This window comes from Sceloporus occidentalis, unplaced genomic scaffold (genome assembly GCF_023333645.1).
Source record: "Sceloporus occidentalis isolate IW3139 unplaced genomic scaffold, rSceOcc1.0.p SCAF_1, whole genome shotgun sequence".
NCBI lineage: Eukaryota > Metazoa > Chordata > Lepidosauria > Squamata > Phrynosomatidae > Sceloporus > Sceloporus occidentalis.
Window position 1 is genome coordinate 157831367 of NW_028316981.1, and position 21587 is coordinate 157852953.

Here is a 21587-nt window from a genome sequence, read left to right on the forward strand (position 1 = left end):
ACTAACAGAAAACCTCACAGATCTCAAACAATTACTAAGGAAGTTCAAAGAAGAAAGTGCAAAGGCATGCTTACTGTTGAACATAAAGAAAACAAAAATAATAACTACAGAGAACTTACACACCTTCAAACTAGACCATGAAGAAGTAGAAATAGTAAAAGAGTTCTCATTTCTGGGATCAAACATTTATCGGAACAGGGACTGCAACCAGGAAATCAGAAGAAGATTACGATTATGGAAGAACTAGAAAAGATCCTAAAATGCAAAGACATACAACTCAGTACAAAAGTCAGAATCATACAAGCCATTGTATTCCTTATTACTATATATGGATGTGAGAGCTGGACAATCAAGAAAGAAGATAGGAGGAAAATCAATTCATTCAAGGTGTGGTGCTGGAGAAGAGTGCTGAGGATTCTAGCCAAAAGGACAAACAAATGGGTCCTAGAGCAGATGAAGCCAGAAATATCCCTAGAAGTCAAGATGACAAGACTTACACTGTCATACTTTGAACACATCATGAGAAGCCATGAATCGTTGGAAAAGACAATAATGTTAGGGAAGATGGAGGGAAGTAGAAAGAGAGGAAGGCCACATGCTAGATGGATGGATTTCATTAAAGAGACCATGAATATGAGTTTGCAGGGGCAGAGCCGTAGAGGACAGTGGGGCTGGAAATGTCTCATCCGTGGGGTAACCATGGGTCGAGATCGATGCGAAGGCAATTAATAACAAATTGTGAAATTGGCACACCTCCAAAGCAGCCAGAAGCTGCTTCATTCTGCCCACCTGTTTCACTCCTATGACTCTGAAGATCAGGATTCGATTCTTCGCTCGGCCATGGAAACCCACTGGTTGACCTTGGACAAGTCACACACTCTCATCCCCAGAAAACCCCACAGTAGGTTTACCTTAGGATCGCCATAAGTCGGAAATGACTTGAAGGCACACAGCAACAAGAAAAATAATACTTTTTCCTCTATTTAACTGTTGATACAGCAGTCTGTTTTCCCCTACCTTGTCCTCCCTTTTGATGGCAAATAATCTATATGTATCCGAATTAAAGGGGAGATTGGAAATGTCTGTTGCTTTTTTCTTTATAGGTTTTCACTGGAATTTTTGCAGCTGAAATGTTCCTGAAGCTCATAGCAATGGACCCCTACTATTATTTCCAAGAAGGATGGAACATTTTTGATGGATTTATTGTCTCTCTCAGTTTACTGGAACTCATGCTGGCAGATGTGGAAGGGCTTTCAGTGCTGCGATCCTTCCGACTGGTATTCCTCATTTGCTCATTACCTTGTACAGTTTCTGGTCTTACAGCTACTGTAATATCCTCCATATGCATTTGTTGGAATATATATAATAATAATTGATCATGATTACTGAAGGAATTGTTACTCTGTACTAGTTTTTGTGTTCAAAAGTTGGTTCCTGTCCCCTTCCATTTTCATTTATGCTGTAACAAATTACCTCAAAACATAAGAAGCCAGATTCTGAAGCCAGGTTGTTAGCTTCCTAGTTGATTAATTGCATCAACATAATAAGTGAAGTTCCTTCCCGAACATCAAGGAAGGAATTCCTCCATTGATGGAGGGCTTTTTGAACCAAGAGAATCTTCTCCAATACATTGTTCATATTTGCTGTGGTGGGGACCCAGGTTTTTTGGCATTTCATATCGCTTCCCATGCAGTTCCAGAGGAGCTCCTAACTATGAAGTTTATCGCATGGGGGGAAAAACGTTCCCCGATGCGTTCTAACGAGCATGAGCGCGGGCGTGCACGGAGCGTGATGGGAACCCGATGGGTCCCAGAACGCTAGTTTACCGCACGCCGGAATGCCGCCGTCGCTGCCAGGCATTCCCATCGGGTTCCCAATGTGTTCCAGGGGGCACCATTCTGGGAACGCTTTTGAAACTGTTCCCAGAAATGGCGCCCTCTGGAACACATTGGGAACCCGATGGGAACGCCTGGCAGCGACGGCGGTGTTCCGCCGTGTGGTAAACTAGCGTTTTGGGACCCATCAGGTTCCCATCACGCTCCGTGCGCGCCCACACTCGTGCTCGTTAGAACGCATCGGGGAACGTTTTTCCCCCATGCGATAAACTTCATTCTCTGGGCCACTGTTTAGGGTCAGTCTCTCCCAAAGTAGCTTACATAAAAAGATAAAAACATAATCCAAATAAAATACAGGTATTAAAATAAATTTAGAATCAACTGCATATTTGTGTAAAATTAATTTAAACAACTAACAAAGAGCAGTATCAAACTGACAGCTTGACCCCAATGGTGATATAACCATTAAAAAAAATTACTCTGGTATCATGACTTGTAGGGAATGCCATACATGGCATCCTGTTTATGAAACTTCCTTTCCTTGTGTAGATACACTTCCACGTTTTTGTCTTTTGGTTACTGGTGGGGGCGAGCTGTGTGCAGGTATTGGCTTTGGGCAAATAAACATTTCATTTTTTTTCTACTGGTTGGTTAGTTGTATTGTTTATATTGTATATTAGAAGATATTTTAATTCATTGGTTTAGATGTTTATTTTAGTTGTGTGTTTTTATATTTTATTAACTACCCTTAGTTCCTGTGAGGAAGAAGGAGTTATAGACTGAAATGATAATAATAACAAGAATAGAGAGTAGTAATAATCTATTATTTCTTTCTTTCTTCTTTCCTTTCTTTCTTTTTTACACTATCATCAAGTTGAGGGTCTTCAAGCTGGCAAAATCCTGGCCAACTCTTAACATGTTGATAAAAATCATTGGTAACTCAGTGGGTGCCTTGGGGAACCTGACTTTGGTGCTGGCTATCATCGTTTTCATATTTGCTGTGGTGGGAATGCAGCTTTTTGGCAAGAGCTACAAGGAATGTGTCTGTAAGATCAACCCCGACTGTGAGCTTCCAAGATGGCACATGCACGACTTTTTTCACTCTTTCCTTATTGTCTTCCGTGTACTGTGTGGGGAATGGATTGAAACCATGTGGGACTGTATGGAAGTAGCTGGACAGGCAATGTGCCTTATTGTCTTCATGATGGTGATGGTCATCGGAAATTTAGTGGTCAGTAAATATTTCTGATTGCTTTTGAGTGGTATGTAAACAGCTGTCTTGTAACACAGTGAAAAAGAAAATTCATCAATCCTGTAATAATATTGTCTGGTTGCTTCAGTGATTTAATGTCAGGTTTTGTTAGAGTTGGACACGGGGGAGGGGGTGGTGAATCTAAGGAATAATGGCTGCTGCATAGGTAAGGAACTGAAAGCACATAATCTGCTGCACCAGTGCAGTGCTATGACCAAGAACATAGAACTACATCTGTTGAATCAGACCAAAAATCTGTCTGGTCAATCATACTGTACCCAACAGTGTCCAGTAAAATGTTTCTTGGAAGACCTCAAGTAGCATCACTTTGTATATGTTTGTACATATTCTCTCTCTCTCTCTCTCTCTCTCTCTCTCTCTCTCTCTCTCTCACACACACACACACACACACACACACACACACACACAGCCTGAGGAACTGGTGTTCAGGAGCTTTTTTGCTCTCAGGTTAGACCTATGACATTGTTTAAGCTAGGAAATGTTACTCAGAAGAAATGCAATATTGCACTAACACTACTAAATCACTTTCAGCTGGTTAAGCCCTGTGTCTGTACATGGCAATCTCAGGGTACTGCCTGGGTCTCTAGGCAACCCACAACTAGTGCCTGACCTGTACCTCTTTTTTTAAAAGCATCTTGGTCTGGGACTTCCCATTTAAATTTTACAAATGCCCCAGAATGGATTGACCTTAGGGCAGCAGTTCCCAGTCTCTGGTCCTCCAGGTTTTTTGGAATTCAACTCCCAGACATCCCAGCCAGCTTGGCCAGCAGCTAGGAATTCTGGGAGCCAAAGGCTAAAACATCTGGAGAACCAAAAGGAACCACTGCCTTAGAGGTATTGTGGCATATTAAAATGGTGGGTTTCAGCACTGCTACTGTTGCTACTGCTTTCTGCCACCACCAGTGACCACTGAGGTCAGATGGGGGACATAGACAGGATATATTGGGGAAAGCCTCCTCAAATCTGCAGCTTGTCTTCCATGAGTTTTACATAAGTAACAGTGCAGTCTAATCTTATACTGCTCTTACTATTCTGTTTTTCTGAAGCTGACTACTCTTGTTAGTACAGCTGGCCCAGTATCAGCACTACTGAGCCAACTTGCAATGCCCAGGGCTTCAATGAAATGTCTTTAAAGTAACAATGTTACCTATTACTGCAAAATATTCCTTTTTGGGTGGACTGGGTGAGTTTGACTTTTTGTAATTAAAAAAAAAAATATTGGGAGTAATGCACTAAAAATAGCAAGTACCTGTACAAGCAAAGCATTCTTAATGCATTACTTGTTACTTACTAGTAATGTGAAAAAATATGTTACTCAGTGAAAAAACATTGATGTAAAATGCTATTGTGTGATTATCTTTAGTGAACTGTAATAATGAGATTGCAGCTGACATCACTGCAGAATAGCCTTGCGTTACTTATCTCATACAGTAGGTGCCAGTAACTCTGTTGACATACCCAGCGCACGCGCGCACACACACAAGTTTAATGCAATCACTTTGCATACCTTTAGCGTCCTAACATCAATAAAAATAGGAGATGTTGAGAAGAACTCACTCTTTTCATACTGGCATAAAACTTATTAAAATAAATTCATTTTAAAGCATCAGCTATTTTTTTTCCTTAGGGTGAAGGCATATTTCTCTGTCCTACTCCACTCCTAGATAAAAAAGCAGGGTGCTGAAATGCCTCATGAAAAATGTTTTTCATGGGGTTTTAGTCATTCTTAGTCCTTTTATACACAAAAGCAAAAGAACACCACCACTGAGAATAAATTGATTAGGTTATATGATGTGCCTGAAAAAAATGAGTCAGATTAAGTTTGACTAATTTCCAATTAAATAAATAGGATTTGAGGATACATGGCAGCATATAATGATGTAGGTAAGGTGAAATGTATACAGTATAACTTTTATTTTAGTGCACAATTCTTTGCTAACTGCTCGTGCAGTGACCAAAACCAAATCCTCTTTGCCAACTGTTGCTCAATCTTTATACCATTACATATTTTGCCTCAGTTGTAATCCCAATTTATGCCTTTTTTCCCTGTTGTTTTTTGAAACTCCTTAACTAGTTCCTTATCCTACAGTGCTGAGAACAGAAAATACCTAATGCTTTTCTGATGGGCTGGGTGCAAATCAGTTCAAAGGACTCACATTTCTTCTCTGAAACCAAAGTAGGAATTCAACAGGAATAGTTTTAATAAAGAAAAGAGAGAACAGAGGCATTAAACGGGTCCATTTAATCAATTGGTAAATTTTAAGTCAACACTTATGCAAGTCTCTTTGATTCAATAGACCTACACTAGCTTGTTTTATATGCTTGCTTAAAAAGTTTTATTTAATTACTACATACCTGTATTATTTACATACTACATTTCTACCAATGCACTCAAAGCAGTTTCTTTTATGTCATGCATTTTAATAGATGGTATAAAGGGGGGAGGGGAAGGATGGGGAAGGAAGAGAAAAATAAGCAAATTTAGATAATAGGTTTTACAAAATGTGATGTCGCAATGGCCAATAGAAGAAAGGGTTGCTGAGGGAGGCAATCCTGGGTTGGGAGGAGTGAAATGGCAGGTGGTCTCAATCACCCGGTGGAGTGAGCCCACTATCTCACTTCTCCTTCTCAGTATACCACTTTGAGGAGGATAGTAACAATTAACTGAATAAAAGTTGTTAGGACGGATTGATTTATCCACTTTTCTGCTTTTTCAGGTGCTGAACCTGTTCTTGGCCTTGTTGCTGAGCTCTTTCAGCGCAGACAACCTTGCAGCAACTGACGATGATGGAGAGATGAACAACTTGCAGATCTCCGTCATACGAATCAAGAAGGGCATCGCCTGGGCAAAGATCAAAGTGCACGAGCTTGTGCAAACCCATTTCAAGCAGAGGGAGGCAGATGAAGTTAAGCCACTGGATGAATTGTATGACAAGAAGATGAACTGCATTGCCAACCACATGGGGGCTGATATCAACAGAGAGATTGATTACCAGAAGAACGGAAATGGCACCACCAGTGGCATAGGGAGCAGTGTGGAGAAATACATAATTGATGAGGATCATATGTCTTTCATCAATAACCCTAACCTCACTGTTCGAGTTCCCATAGCTGTTGGTGAGTCTGACTTTGAAAACCTCAACACAGAAGATTTCAGCAGTGATACTGACCCTGATGGCAGCAAAGAGGTACGTATCCAGGCTCCTTCTCAGAGTATATTCTTATTTCAAAGTTTGAGGCATTCATATGCAATGATGGCTTCCCTAATGCATACTTCTCAAATTGACATCCAAAACAAAACTGAATCAAGCATTCAAGATTCAACACTTTTCCACAAATCTTAAGACGTTAGGAGAATGACTATGAATTTTTGTGTACTTTTTTTAAAATTCACAAATTGATGTGGAAATGGGACTAAATAATCTTAAATCTGGGAAAATGAGAACAGGAAAGCAGAAGTACAAAGATTTATCAGACCACTGCATTACAGGAAAGCAAGGTCAGGGGCCCTTGACCGTGGCCTTCTCACAAGGTGACTGCCACTGCCATGGAGAAGCAGTACCAGAGGCTTTGTCATTCCCAATGGTGGTGGTGGTGGCTCCTTGGAAGGAACTGCCACCAGAGAGAAACAGGGCCAGGAGTGCTCACCCCTCCCACAGTGGGTGGATGACCCAATCAGGTGTCACCCAGTGTGGGCCACCCCACTTCATGCCCCCAGCAATACCACTGCCCCAGCACACAACACAGATAGAAATACTGAACATGTTACTCAAATGGGGAATCTAAGGTCAGATGCAGGGTTCTCACTTGACTGGAAAGCCAATTTCATATATCATTAGAGCACAGACATGAGAGGTTGGCACTGTTGTAATATGCTGACATTGTGAATGGGGCCAGTGGGCATGGTTCCACTGCTGTCTCCATGACTTTGATATACATGTGGAACAGATCATATGAAGACAGCCTATGATGTTGAATAAATGATTAGCACACTTAAACTGAGCAGATGGAGAATATAAAAATATGCCCTCTGCCCAAGAGTGCTCTCCCCACTGGGCAGAGGGTTCCCGGTAAGGTTTGGAAACTCACTCTTAGGGTCAAAAGACCCATATTCCCCTTGGCCTCACATCGTCCTGTATGGATGACACAGGCCAATAACCCCAGGCAAAATTCTGGTGTGGTGATCCCAGATCAATCCTGGCCTAAAGAGGCACAAACCAAAAAGACAGGATGTTTGCCACTGAGTTTCTTGAAAACTCTGCACCAACAGCCAGCCCATCACACGACCCTGTGCACCCCTTACCTATTGTTACAGTCATATCTTCTCTGAAACCCTCCATCATGGCCTGTGATGTTGGATGGGGGAACCTGGCCAAATAACTGTAGCAAAGTCTCCTGTTTCTGCCCTTATGGACTGTGACAGAAGCCTTCAGAGAAGATGTGATGGCAATAGCAGGTAAGGGGCACACAGCGGCAGCAGCTGAATGGCGTGGCAGGGGTTATGCACGTAAAGAACCACCTGTCACTGCACTGGCCCAGGGACTGACCGGAATTGAAACCAGGGCCAGGATACCATGGGCTTGACCTGCGATATCCTGCCCATCTGCTCAGGCCTCAGAAATAAAATAAAATAAAAATGCAAAAATGTACCATTTAAATTAAATTAAATTACAAAAATAAGTCATTTTAAGAGCATTAGTTATAGCTACTTTTGAATTCCACTTAATAATTATAGCAGTATTTTCAACTCCAGCCAAAGAGATGCACTACTACCAACTGTCAACTGTTTAAGAAAACAGATTTATTCTTTTAACATTTGTAACTACTTATTCAATTCTTTGTAATAAGATTCACTCAGTCCTGAGATCTGCTTGGCATGCAATTTACAGTTGGGCATTCGTATCCATGGGGGTTCCATTATGGGCCACCCCATGGATGCCAAATACTGCGGGAATTATAGTCAATGGTGGCATGACGTGTGTGACCGCATTGGTGCAGCAGCATGAACACACCACAATTGAGAACAAGCCAGCCCCCTCTGCAGATGCTCCAATCCCCAGATGGCAAACCTGCTAATATAAAGTGCTGACTGTATTATATTTTTGGTTGTTTGATCATAACAGCAAAACAAGTTGTACCCGGGAAAACATGTTGCAATATGTTTGGGTGTTTTTTCATATAGTGATATATTTTATTTTTATTTATGAAAATATTCCTACCCTATATCAAAAAGATCTCAAGGTGGATTACAAATAAAATACAGAAATGTTATTTTAGGACAACATTTCCCCCAAATCCACCAGCCTGCATGGCCAATGACCATGTAGGCTTGGGGAATCTAGGAAGCATAATCCAAACAACTGGCTTTACCATGTTTTACTTAGTCAGACATATTCATGAAGACATGTTTGGTTGAACACTGTAATCTGTCAACAGCATATAGTACATTTCTCCACATTTAAAAGGAAAGGATTTGGGTCTCAGAAAGTGTTTGCCCCATTTCCCTGTTTTGTGTTTTTCTTTTGGCTTTTGAAAGAGTTGAAAAGCATATGTTATTCAAACTAAAAAACTTTTCTTCTGTCATACTTTTAGTTACCATAGAATTCACATTTGGTATGAAATGAGGCTCTCCTTTTCCCTGGACTTATAATATCTGTGTTTGTAATTATCAGGGGTATTCTGTACTGTTGCTTTTCAGAAACTGGATGATACTAGTTCATCAGAGGGCAGCACCATTGATATCAAGCCAGAGGCAGAAGAGGTTCCTGTAGAGGCACCAGAAGAGTATCTGGATCCTGATGCATGCTTCACAGAAGGTGATCTGGACTACATGTTGACATTTATGTCTGTCGCTTTCAGTTTTGTGCCACGATCCTTTCTCCCCTATACTTCAGAGTGTCTGAAACTGCTAGGCTTGATTTTCCCCAGTTTTTATAATGTAAAAATGTTTTTATAATGTAAAAAGATAAATAAATTTCAATTCTTGAAGTTATTGTGAAAGAACACAGCTGAAATCACATGATTTCCAGCCTAACCTATAAATGTCTCAGGAACCTGAAGGGTATTATTGAATCAAAGGATCTAGAACCAGTGGTATAACTTCTATCTTTAGCCAGTGCTCCTCTATCCTGCAGACCCCTTGCCCTTGGTAGAACAGTGCAGTGGGGTTTCAGATTTGATTATGAAATATTCATATATTATATAGAGTTCTAGAGCATTACTAAGTTAAAACATTATTATGTTGTAGTAAAGCAGTATCCTTTATGATTTGTGACATTTTGGAATGAAAAATATCCTATGTAAAATGCATTGGGAAATTTCTGGCTTTATATATTCTTTCATATGACAAAACTATTAACCAGTGTTACAATTCTCAGGAAGCTTATGGTGACTTTGCATTTGCAGGGTGTGTACAAAAATTCAAGTGCTGCCAAGTTAGCATTGAAGAAGGGATGGGCAAGTCATGGTGGAACTTACGGAAAACCTGCTTCCTCATTGTGGAGCATAACTGGTTTGAGACATTCATTATCTTCATGATCTTGCTGAGCAGTGGAGCTTTGGTGAGCAGACCTACATTTCACTGGGACTTGTTGAAGAGCCATACTTGTATAAAGGCACTAAATGGGTCTGTTTTTTGTTTTTAAGATAAATAATAGGTTCAGGGGGCTCTGTACTGGAATCATGGCACTTATTCTTTTCCCCTTGCCATTTTGTTGTTGCATGCCTTGAAGTAATTTCTTACTAATGTCACAGCTGTGATTGAAACCTGTCCTGGGGTTTGATTGGCAAGATTTGTTCAGAGGTTTGCCATTGCCTTCCCCTGAGACTGAGAAATTGTGAATAGCCCAAGATCACCCAATGAGTTCCCTTGGCTGATTCCAACCCTGGTCTCCCACAGTTCTAGTTCAACACTCAGACCACTATATCCTACTGGTCCTCTTGCCATAACCCCTATGAAAATCACTCACTCCACCAGAGGGAGAAAGTGACTTACTTTAGGTTTATGAACATGGGAGCTACATACTGTGTTGACTCCCTATTCCCAAAGTAGGTTCAGCACATTGGAAAGCTCCTGTAAAGATTAGGAGTAACGCCTTTAAAATCCAGCAAAAATTCTGTGTCCTAGTAATGAAGCCACTGGGCACTTCTGTCCTCCACAAAGTTGCTGTTGGTCCCAGAAGGAAAACTTCAATACATTCCTATGTTCATTTCAAAAATTCAAGACATCTGAGGCTGGGGCTGAGATTGAGAGAGCCCTTGACAAATTGACATCCATTTCTTTCCTGGAATGGTGTCCTTATATTGTCTGTGAAGCTGCCTGTGGGTTTAACCTTTGTAACATGAATGGCTGTGGTATCTCCCCCTAAAAGCCCTTGAATTGGGCAATCTTTGCAATACTGTGGCACAAAAACAAGGCCACTGCCAAGAAACTATGGGTTTTTATGGTAGCAACTTTCATATTTTTATGGTAGCGGCTTTCCTTCTTCTCAACAGTGACCAAAACCAATATAACAAATTTGGCATTGTCAAACATGAAGATGACAACTTTCTGAAACAATGGTTTTTTGGTCACAGACTCTTTTGAATATCTGATAGAAACTAAAGATCCCCAAAACAACATTCACATAAACCAAATTTTCAAAATAAAAGAGAGGAAATCCCTGTTATTTTCAACACATTTGCAACATTTGTAACACATAATTACAATAAATACCATTAACAGCAAATTCATATGTGACCAAAGAAGCATGAGAACCACCTGTGCCTGGCTGGATCATGCACACAAATTTTTACCTGTCTGAAGGAACAATTTGAGTCCATTCTTCCTGTGTTTTACTTCTATATAAGGATTAGAATTGTACTGACCTGGGAAGAAGTGTATATACTTCATCTAATTTGGCAGACATTATCAAAATGGCATGGGATCCATCACATGGAAAGCAATTCTTATGTCTCTCTAACAGTTAAAGTGAATAACCAAGTGTTAAGAGATCACTGCTTTGTATGTTATAGCTGTGTTAATTACTTTTTAAGGATCATATATCACATGGTAACCTCCATCTGTCTTCCACAAATGTTTGAACTCAATTTTTATTTGTAGCTTATTCTGCTGCCACCTTCAGAGTGTAGTAATGCTTGATTCTGTGTTGTCACTTAGGCCTTTGAGGATATTTACATCGAACAGAGAAAGACCATTCGAACCTGCTTGGAGTATGCAGACAAAGTCTTCACCTATATCTTTATCCTTGAAATGTTGTTGAAGTGGTGTGCCTATGGATTTGTGAAGTTCTTCACTAATGCCTGGTGCTGGTTGGATTTCCTCATTGTAGCAGTAGGTATCTCTTCTTGATTCTTCAAGATTAGTGCATTGCTTTCTAGGATATCTGGGATTGTTTCTCCAGCTAAAATAAGTGAGGCCCAGCAATATTGTTCCTGTTAACTCCCTAAATCTGGACATCAAACAGGAGCAGCCACCCAGTGGAACGACATTCTCTTCTCCGTTAATTTATTAATGCAGAAATTTTTAAAAGCAGGGAAGTTCCCATGCCTTCACTTTCAGGTCTACTTTTTCATTGGGAACTGAATGCTGATTAAAACTGAGAAAGGAGTGTAGGAAGAGTCAACCAAAAAAAAGAGTAACCCTGAAGCAAATGTGGCTTCTACTACTACTACTACTACTATTGCAAGAGAACCATTTATCACTGCTATACATCCTGTCTCATTTTGGAAACTAAGCAATGTGAGCCCCGATTAGTACTTGGATGACAGTACTAATACCTGGTGCTGTAGGCTATATTTCAGAGGGAGGAATTGGCAAAACCACCTCTGAGTATTTCATGCCTAAGAAAACACTATGAAATATGTGGAGTCACCATAAGTTGACAGTGGACTTGAAGGTACACAAACACACATAGAGCTCATCCAAAGGTTGGGGCAACAGACGAGTTACTGGTCCTGGAGACAGAAACATGCAGCATCACAAGCATCCAGCAGTGCTGTCCATCCATCCATCCGTTTATTTATACTGTGCCTTTTCCACAGACTGGAACTCAAGGAGTTAACAAAAGACAAAAAATTACAATAAAAAACACATATAGTTAAATACATTCAAAAATGGAGATTATAACATTATTAAACTAGCAACAGAATTAAAACCATTTAAAATATTATTTTAAATCAAAATTTAAAATCCATACAGTACCAGAAAAAACCCTTCTATTGTTAACAATCAGGTCCCAAAGGCTTGCTGGAACAGCCTGCCATCAGAAAAAGAGCAAAGAAGGAGCCATCTTAACCTCCCAAGGGAGAGAGTTTCAAAATTGGGAGTAGCCATAGAGAAGGCCCTCACCTACATTCCCACTGTGTCCTTATTTGTTTGTCCTTATTTATAAAACATTGAAAACAAAATCAGGCATTCTCCCTGTGACTTAAGGAACAGTCCACAATTCATGGTTTTATCCCTCATGCTAACCTTGTTAGGCAAGATCCTCAAAATCCCAAGCCATTACTATCGTTGCCTCAAATCCCTCTCTTCTCGGTTTTTAATTACCTTCCTTGCCAATCAGTCAGGCAGTAAGCTTCCTCTCCTCTCATTTAAATAAACTAGTTAGGTAACAATAAAATTGGGGCAAGAATGGCAGCAGATCTAGGTATTAAAAAGTGAAAACCAAACAAATGGAAGATGCATCCAAAAGTGAAGGTTTAAAAATGGAAAAACAAAGGCATCTCTTTCAAGGAGGTTCAGTGAATTTGCCTACCCACAAGACTGCAAATAAGCAAATTGCCTATCACAAGGTTATTATAAACCTTTAAACCTTTGTATGCCAACAAACAAGTGAGCAACAACTTTCCAAGATAGAATCACTAAAAAAGATTTTTCTCTCCTCCAGCAACAGCAAAATAAAAAAAATGGTCTTTGCAGGAGCAGGTAATTCTGGTAAAATTAAACGAAGCCAAGCCAAGTCCTGGCAGAAAGATGAAGAAAGCTAGAAATAATGTAAAAGTCAAGACCAAGTCCTTACCTGGTGAGTCTGTTAATAACAGCACAGGAAGCACAGAGAGCAAAAACGCAGAAATGACTTCTGGTCGCCATTTTGAAACAGGAAATTCTACTCAAGTCAAGTTAACGTTTATTGTACAGTTCGTCCTCGCCTTACGTTGGGGATCCGTTCCGGATCCCTCCGCGTAAGGCGAATTCTGCCTATGCTCGAGCCCCGTTGGAAACAATGGGGCTCGTGCGCGGCGGCGCAAGCGTGCGCAGGGCACAACGGGCACGTGCGCCCATTCAATTGAATGGGACGCGCCACCCCTTCCGCCCCACGCGCGCCCCGCGGCTTGAGCGCGTATGCTCAAGGCCGCGTATGGCGCGCCCGCATATGGCGCGGGTGCGCTGTACTAGCCAAAGACCGTGACAAAATGAGCTTATCAAAAAGCATAAAACATTTAAAACAAAAGGCACAGAATACAAAGGACAAAAAGTGTCCCAGCATTTAGTGTGCAGTTAAAATAGTTAACTCTTAAAAAGGACAAAAGGAAAAAGAGACATCTTTCCTGGATGTTAGTAAACATATATTATAATCATGAAATCTAATTAATACTTGGCATCTCCCTGGCAATTTATGGCAATTTTGTTTAACTCTCTCTTTCTAATCTTTTTTGCAGCCATGGCAAAAAGAGCCACTCTATGTGTTACATAGTCATTGGTATCACTCAAAAGGAATTGGACGGAATCAAAAAGTAGAGCTCCTACTTTTGTTTATCAGCAAGGGTTTTAAAAGGTTCTTTCTAGGGTTGCTGTACAATGGACAAATTAACAAGTAGTGAATAATATCCTCCACCTGAGGCTGACTGCAGATGCATAGTCTGTTCTCAAAAGGCACTTTGTTGTAGTGTCCATCTAGAACTGCAGTAGGCATTACTTGAAGTCATAGCTCAGGGAAGGCAATTCTTAAAGTAAGTGACTTGAGTTTAAATTCTACTCAAAAGAAAAAGACAGCATCCAAGAAAGGAGCCAACCAGATTTAAGCACAAATCAACAAGGGGCTATGACCGACAGTAATTCTGAATCACGCCTCCCTGGAAAGGAGAACAAAGCTTTAGGCACAGCTGCATCAAGCAATGGCACAGCTAACCAATTTCTACATTACTTAACATGCATTTTAGAAGATAACTCAAAGATGGCAAATTAATTCATAAACAAGGAATAATGCTTTAAGACAGTCATCAGTTTCTGGACGATATACTCAAAGTAGTCTTATTCACCAAGGAGAATAATTAAATATACTATCTGATTTAATTAGAACAGCAGTTCAAGCAGGAATTAGTTCAGTGAACAATCAGAAAAAATTAGATTTAAATTTGTTAAAATTAAATGTACATAATTTAAGTAATTTTAATAGAAATACAATGGATTCATCTAATTCACCATCTGTAAACAGATCAAATAATTTAGATAAATTAAATGCAATATGTAAATTAATTGATTAGTTCAAAATGAGACATTGGATCAAAATAATACATCTAATGAATTGCATGATTTAAATTTCAGAACAGCTAGTGAATTTCATAGCACAAGTTTTACAATTCAATCTCAGATAGGCCATGCAGAGAAATGGAATGAGAAATACAATCAGAAAGGCTCAGGGAAAGTGCAAACAAAAAAATGAAGCACGGAGACGCTATGGATGAGTGAGCTAGAGGAAGATTTAACAATAGCAATGTTCCTGCTAGTTGTTTACAATTGGATTCTGAATCAAAGGAAAAAATGGAACTTGGTATATCTGAGGAGAATTCAGATACAGAATTGAAGAAAGATAGAGATAGCTGTAGACTATTTAGAATCATAGAGTTGGAAGAGACCACAAGGGTCATCCAGTCCAACTCTCTGCCATGCAGGAAATCTAAATCAAAGCATCCCCAACAGATGGCCATCCAGCCTCTGTTTAAAAACCTGCAAAGAAGGAGACTTCACCACACTCCGAGGGAGTATGTTCCACTGTCAAACAGCTCTCACTGTTGGGAAGTTCCTCCTAATGTTTAGGTGGAATCTCTTTTCCTGTAGAAAATGCATCCATTGTTCCGGGTCCTATTCTCTGCAGCAGCAGAAAACAAGCTTGCTCCATCCTCAATATGCCACCCCTTCAAATATTTCAAATATTTGAAATAGAACATTTTAAAGATTTCTTGAAGAAGGTGTTGTTTACTTTAAATTTAATTTTTTTCACAATAATCCATTCAGGAAGGTTCCAGAAGACCAGAAGAAATCTAGTAAATTGGTTACTGTGTTGAAATAAGTGACAACACAGGATGTAGAACTTCCCATTCCTGATATGCTTAAAAACCTCTGGAACAGGAATGGGAAAACCCATTAGGAGTTCTACTAACTATGTAAAAAGTTATATTGGTTTGAGAAAGACTTGATGAAGCAGTTAGCAATTCCTGTGGTCAGTGCTCCAATATTATTTCGAATTTGACTCTTCCCCATGAAGGGGACACTGCTGTTAAGGACATAGATGAAAAAAGGATAGCATCAAGACAGGCCCATGAAGCATCTCAGCCAACAATGGCTATCAGCCACATGAACAGGCCTACATAGGCCTGCCAGTTATTGCTGCAAATATTGCGGGAACTCCCAAGTCACACAATACTTTGCATAAGGCTTGGAGCAAGATCTCCCCCCAACATCTAACAAAGTACCACGATTGCTCTCCATTACTCCAAGCAGTCAATCAGAGTAGTAGCTGGCGACAGTGTAGGCTCCCCATGCATGGCCAGTGCAAATGGGATACTTCCATCAGGCTTTGGGGTGGGTCTTCCCATGTAGCAAATATCAGTTATGATGCTACACCATATTCAGCTTGGGCAACTGCAGCAATAGCAGTAGGAAGGCAGTATTTGTTGCTAAAATATTAGGATGTAAACCGCAAGGCTAGGATGAATTTGGTAAATATACCATTCACAGGTAAACTGTTGTTTGGCGAGAAAAGTGTTGGTTGACGGCATGGACAAAAAACAAGTCTTACCAACTTTGAAAAACAAATCGGTTAAGAATTTTTATAAAAATGAGTAACTCCTTCCATAAAGGAAGGAATCACAGACAGACCACAATGGAATAGATAGAGATTTCAGTTTAAGCAGTAGGGTCCACAGCAGTTGAGAAAGGGAACATCTCAGCCCAACTGGGTTGGTAAAACTCAGTACTGATTCAAGAATTATACCAGTAGGGAGGAAACATCTTCATTTTGGACACCTTTGGCATCACATAACATTAGACAAATCGTTGCTAGAGGTTTTGGACATGGTACAAAATACAATTTTAGAAAAAAATGAAAGGGAGATTTCTCCCATCACCAGTATGAAAGGATTTAGAAAAAAGAAAAAAAAAGACAAGTTGTTCAGAGGAAACTCAATCATTTATTCAAAATAGCAACAAGAGAAGAAGTTCCAAGGAATGAGGGGTTACAAGGGGTTTATTCTTTATTCTTCACTATCCCCAAGCACAATGGGGATACAGTCCAGTCCCAGATCTGATATCCTGATATCACATGCACAATGGGGATACACTGAGTCCTGGATCTCAGTGGATTTGTCCAATACAGACATTCAAAATGGAAACTTTAGTCACCATATTGGACCATTTGGAGTTGGACAATTATTTGATATCTGTAGAACTGAGAGAAGCACATCTGCATATCCAGACTTAGAGAATTTCTCCAATTTCAATACAGGGGTCATCATTTCCAGTTCAGGGCCCTACTGTTCAGCCTAGCTTTGGCCCTGACAATTTTCACTAAAATTCCAGTGCCAATAATAGCTTATCTGTGACAACATCAAGTGTACCTATTTCCTTTTTTGGACAGCATCTTAGTGAGGGCAAAAGATCATAAAACAGAGGTGTTGAACCTCAAGAGGGCCATACACTGCTTAAAGAGACACAGGCCTGTTACAGACAGCCAAAATAAAGCTGCTTCGAGTCACAGTGAAGGTATGGTGTTTCAATGATGCATGCGTCCTAAGAGTCCAGAAGCCACACCAAAGCCACACTCCAGTCCTTAGGGCTGGAGCGTGGCTTTGGTGCGACTTCTGGACTCTTAGGACGCATGCATCATTGAAACACCATACCTCCACTGTGACTTGAAGCAGCTTTATTTTGGCTGTCTGTAACAGGCCACAGATTCCTAATGAACCATGAAAATAGTTACCTAAATCCAACAAAGATTGTAACTCATTTTGGGGCACCAATAAACACAGCAAAAAGTTGATTTTCTGAGCTGGCTGCTCTGTCCATTTATCCAAATCTATGTTGATTTGAGAAGGATAAATTGACCTTGATTATTGATCTAATGTTCATGCCAAAATCACTATTGGTGGTCAATTGTTGGATTTACCAACATTCTATCCAAATCCAAGTCATCCACTGGAAAAGAAGTGGCATTCATTGGACTGTAAAAATCCATTTGAAGAGGACTAAACAATTTAGAAGAACAAAGGCACTGTTTTTATCTTTTAATCCAAGGTCTTTGGGCCAAAAGGTGGCAAAACAGATGCTGTCTAGATCATTGAAAGCATGTATTTTTCAGTGTTATGGCTCAGTAAATGTTTCACAACCAGAGCATGTTTGGGCTCTTTCCACCTTATCAGTGGCAACAACAGCAGGTTAGAAAGAACCATTGACTTTTGTGAGACACTGTAAGGTGGACAGGTTTAGAGCTAGTCATGCAGTCTTTGATAGAACAGTACTTCATGCTATTCAAAGATATAGCCGTGTTAGTCTGTAGAATCAGTACAGCGTTTTCTTTCTTTCTTTCAGTTAGTCTCAAAGGTTTTACAACACTTCATGCTATTGTAAATGATACATTTGGATAGGCCCTCCCTGACGTTGGTAGCTTGGGTATATCCGTGTATTGTGGATTGTTCTCTAAGGCTGCATCCGCACTGCAGAAATAATCCTCTTTAACTGCCACAGCTCCACACTTTGGAATTATCAGCATGGTAGTTCGTTCCTACATTTCTACCTGCCCTAGATATTGTAAGAGCTTGGAGCAGCTGGTTGCAAATAACTGGTTTGTAGTAATTAGGTCATTTATTCCTTTCCCCGCTGCTGAAGGTATTATTATTATTATTATTATTATTATTATTATTATTATTGGTGCTTTACAGAGCGCCCAAAAAGGGCGCTCTGCCGGTGCCTGTATTTGCTGTGCGAGGGAGCCGCAGCAGACAAACTGCGCGGCTCCCCCAGGCAGCAAAAAGAACCTGCAAAAAGCGGGTTCTTCTTGCGGCGCAGTTGTGACACCGCAAGGCACCAATGGCGTACTTGCGGCATCACAACCGTGCTGCAACGTGCGGACGCTAAGCGTCCGTCACGTCAAAATGGCGGCCCCCATGTGTATAGGGCGCTGCCATTTTTACGCCCCCAGTACGTACTAGGGGTGAGGCCTGATTGGGCGCTGCGTCCTCAGCCAACCCCTAGTACGTACTGGGGGCGGAGCAAAGGCCCATCTCTAACGGGCCATTATTATTTTATATCCTGCCTCTCCCTATGGATCGAGGTGGATTACAATAGAACATAAGAATACGTATTACAATTAACAGCAACATTACACAAACCCGCAACCCTCCACCATCAACATAATAATGCCAATTAACATAGTTAAAATAATTAAAAGCAGTTTAAAAGACAAGCAGATAAGAGTAAGACAATTTGGGACAGACAGGGCTATCCTTTAATGGGAGGTCAGTCTGGGAAGGGTTGCTGGAATAAATCAACCGAAGCCAATAGCAGGCGCTCCTGGCCATCACATCTATCTGGGCCATCAATTGAAGTGACTCATTGAGGAGCACCCCCAAGCTGCAAACACAGTCCTTTAGGGGAGGTGTGACCCTGTCCAGAACCAGTTGGCATATCTCCATGCCCAGATTAGGGGTCCCTATGGAGTACCTCCATCTTATCAGGATTCAATTTGAGTCTATTTTTCCTCATCCAGTTCATTCCTGCCCTAACTAATGAAGGTAAAACTTATAAATTAGCAAGGGATAAAGTATCTCTTTTGGCACTGTAAATGTTATAATTCATTACTTTTATAATTGATGGGGTGGATGTGAAATATCACCTGTTTCAAGAGTCAGCTCACAGTGGGAAAGACTTAAGTTGGGGAGCATACTTGTGGAAACCATGCTTGGTGCTCTGAAGAGTGAAAGGGTTATTTCCTTGATCATAGCCAACATATAGGGAAATTCAGTACCAAAGAAAAGGTTAAGTACCTATTCCTATTTCTTTGTTTATTTCATGCTTGATTTCAGCAGCAGCCACGCAGGCCATACACATACACTATGGATGGGAGGAAAGTTTTCAACTTCCCCTTCCGCAGACACTACAGTCCCAACAAGAAAATCCTTCTCCTTTTTTTCCTTAGGATGAAAACTGATTGAGTGCCATTAGCTGCTTCTCTCCCAGGATGAAATAGCGGGGGGGGGGGGGGGTCATGAGTGCCACAATGCAGAGAGATAAAGACAATGCCCTCACTCCTGTATCACTATTCAAGAACATGCACAAGTAAATGCAAATAAGCACCAACGTGTAGTTTTGCTCTCTGGCTATCCAGTTCTTATAATGGCAAGGTTCTCTGATTGTGAGTTTATTTCTAGTAAAATTAGAAGCATTGGTCCAACAGGAGGATTTTCTTGTGAAAAAGTGCCTACCCTTACTTCCCTTTGTAGGAGAGAAGACCTGAAAGTGAAGTGATGCTTGTGCAGCAGACTTATTTTTGCACATTAATGACATGCAGTAGAAAGAAATGTCATGAAATACGCAAAAGCAATACCTTGAAATATTTTGAAAGTATTTGAAGATATTCCTAACCAAATAGAACTTAGTAAAACCAGTCCTTATAATAAAGATTTTTATTCTAAACTTATAGGATCTTTAAAACATATCCCAAATAACTATATTGTCTGAAGCTTAGTTATCAAGAAGGAAACAATGTGTAGGTAGTATTTCTAAACTGTGGAAAAATGTTTTTACCATGTCATTCTTTACTACTTTTATTTGTGTGCTCCCCCTCCCTTTCCCCTTTTTTTAAAGCAATAATAAATTTTGTTGGTATTTTTTTAGAAATATATTGGTTGATATTTTTTTAGAAAAATAATCACCATTTTTTTCAGAAAGGCTTGCTATTAATGTAATAGTAATTAAATATTTTTAGTCTAATTATTTCTTTAAATAATGAAATAATATTCTAAAAAAATAGCTACTGTAAATGGTTGATTTCATTGTTGTTCATTTAATGGTAAGGTTGAAGATCTGAAAGGAAAATTTTGTTTGCTTTAATGCTATTTGTCTTCTACTCACCCCAAGTCTTTTATTTAAGTAATCAATGTTGAATGTTTGTTTTTGTGTTGGGGAGAAGATCTCAAAAATGACATTTTGTGTTTTGTCTCAAAAAAAATAAAGCCCAACCTTTAAAGTCCAAATTCTTAAAAGCTCTCCTTTGAAGCCTTTATTACATTCGCTACCCACATATACAAACAATGAATATCCTGCTAATTGTAATTGTTGTAGCAGTAAAAGCGAGTTTATCAGGGCCCCTTAGAACTACTTTTTAATAACCATACATAAAATTGAGGTTACTTTGGCACTGTATTCAGCAGTGAATGAAGAGTGATTTTCAGAATATGCTTCCCCCCATTTAACAACTGTGGCAATCTAATCTACTTAGTCCCCAATCAAACCAGATTCGAGTATTGCCAAGAAGCAACAAACTACAGACAGTTTATTGATTACATACCATTGAAAAATCAGTGCTAAATACAAATGATAAATACAAAAAATAGCTTACACATAGTCAATGGATAACAATCTTATAACAAGCCATAATATCCAAAATCCACAAAACAGAGATACCTTTATCCTTATAACTATGCTCCCATTGGTTGCCAAAGTACACCAGGGTGTTGTTGCGTGGGACTTCTAAAGTTCAGGACAGTATTCAAAATTCATCTCTCCCAAAGAGGTAAACATGCTGCTGCCAATACCTTTTCCCTAGTTCTAGAGGTTGTTCTGAGAAATGCAGAAAAAGAAGTCTCAAGTTCTCTTCAAAAAGATGTGTGTTTTTCTCAGGATAGTAAGATTCATCTTTATCAGAGATGGCATAATTAGACAGGTGCAAGCTTGCTTGTATCTGGAGTTGTGCACGCCTAGCTGTGACTAATATATTTGAGAGGCTTATCATACTAGCTAAGAATATTAGACAGGGCTGTACAAAGCTTTGTACATGGCTCTGTACACTAACAAGGTTGTGTAGCATGCTGTGTTGGTTCATTTCTATACACTGTAATTCTTCTGATACTAGTTCCACTACACACCATACATTTCGCTATAGTTGTATTCTTCAACTGGCCATCTGAAAAATAAGACCTAATAACACCAGAGGGCTCATCTCACCTAGTTAGTTCGGCCAACATTGTATTCTGCCAGGGTG

General features: G+C 39.9%; 1 protein-coding gene across 5 annotated transcripts in view; it reads left to right on the forward strand.

Annotated features, from left to right (window-relative positions):
• LOC149322489 (sodium channel protein type 8 subunit alpha-like) overlaps positions 1–21587 on the forward strand; it is a 121294-nt gene that overhangs the window by 74371 nt on the left and 25336 nt on the right. For all 5 annotated transcript variants that reach the window (XM_089478564.1, XM_089478529.1, XM_089478538.1 and 2 more), the window contains 6 exons: positions 1104–1277; positions 2710–3066; positions 5826–6296; positions 8807–8924; positions 9514–9668; positions 11267–11440. In XM_089478564.1, the coding sequence (XP_089334690.1) occupies positions 1104–1277; positions 2710–3066; positions 5826–6296; positions 8807–8924; positions 9514–9668; positions 11267–11440 (1449 nt within the window). The remainder of the gene's footprint in view (positions 1–1103; positions 1278–2709; positions 3067–5825; positions 6297–8806; positions 8925–9513; positions 9669–11266; positions 11441–21587) is intronic.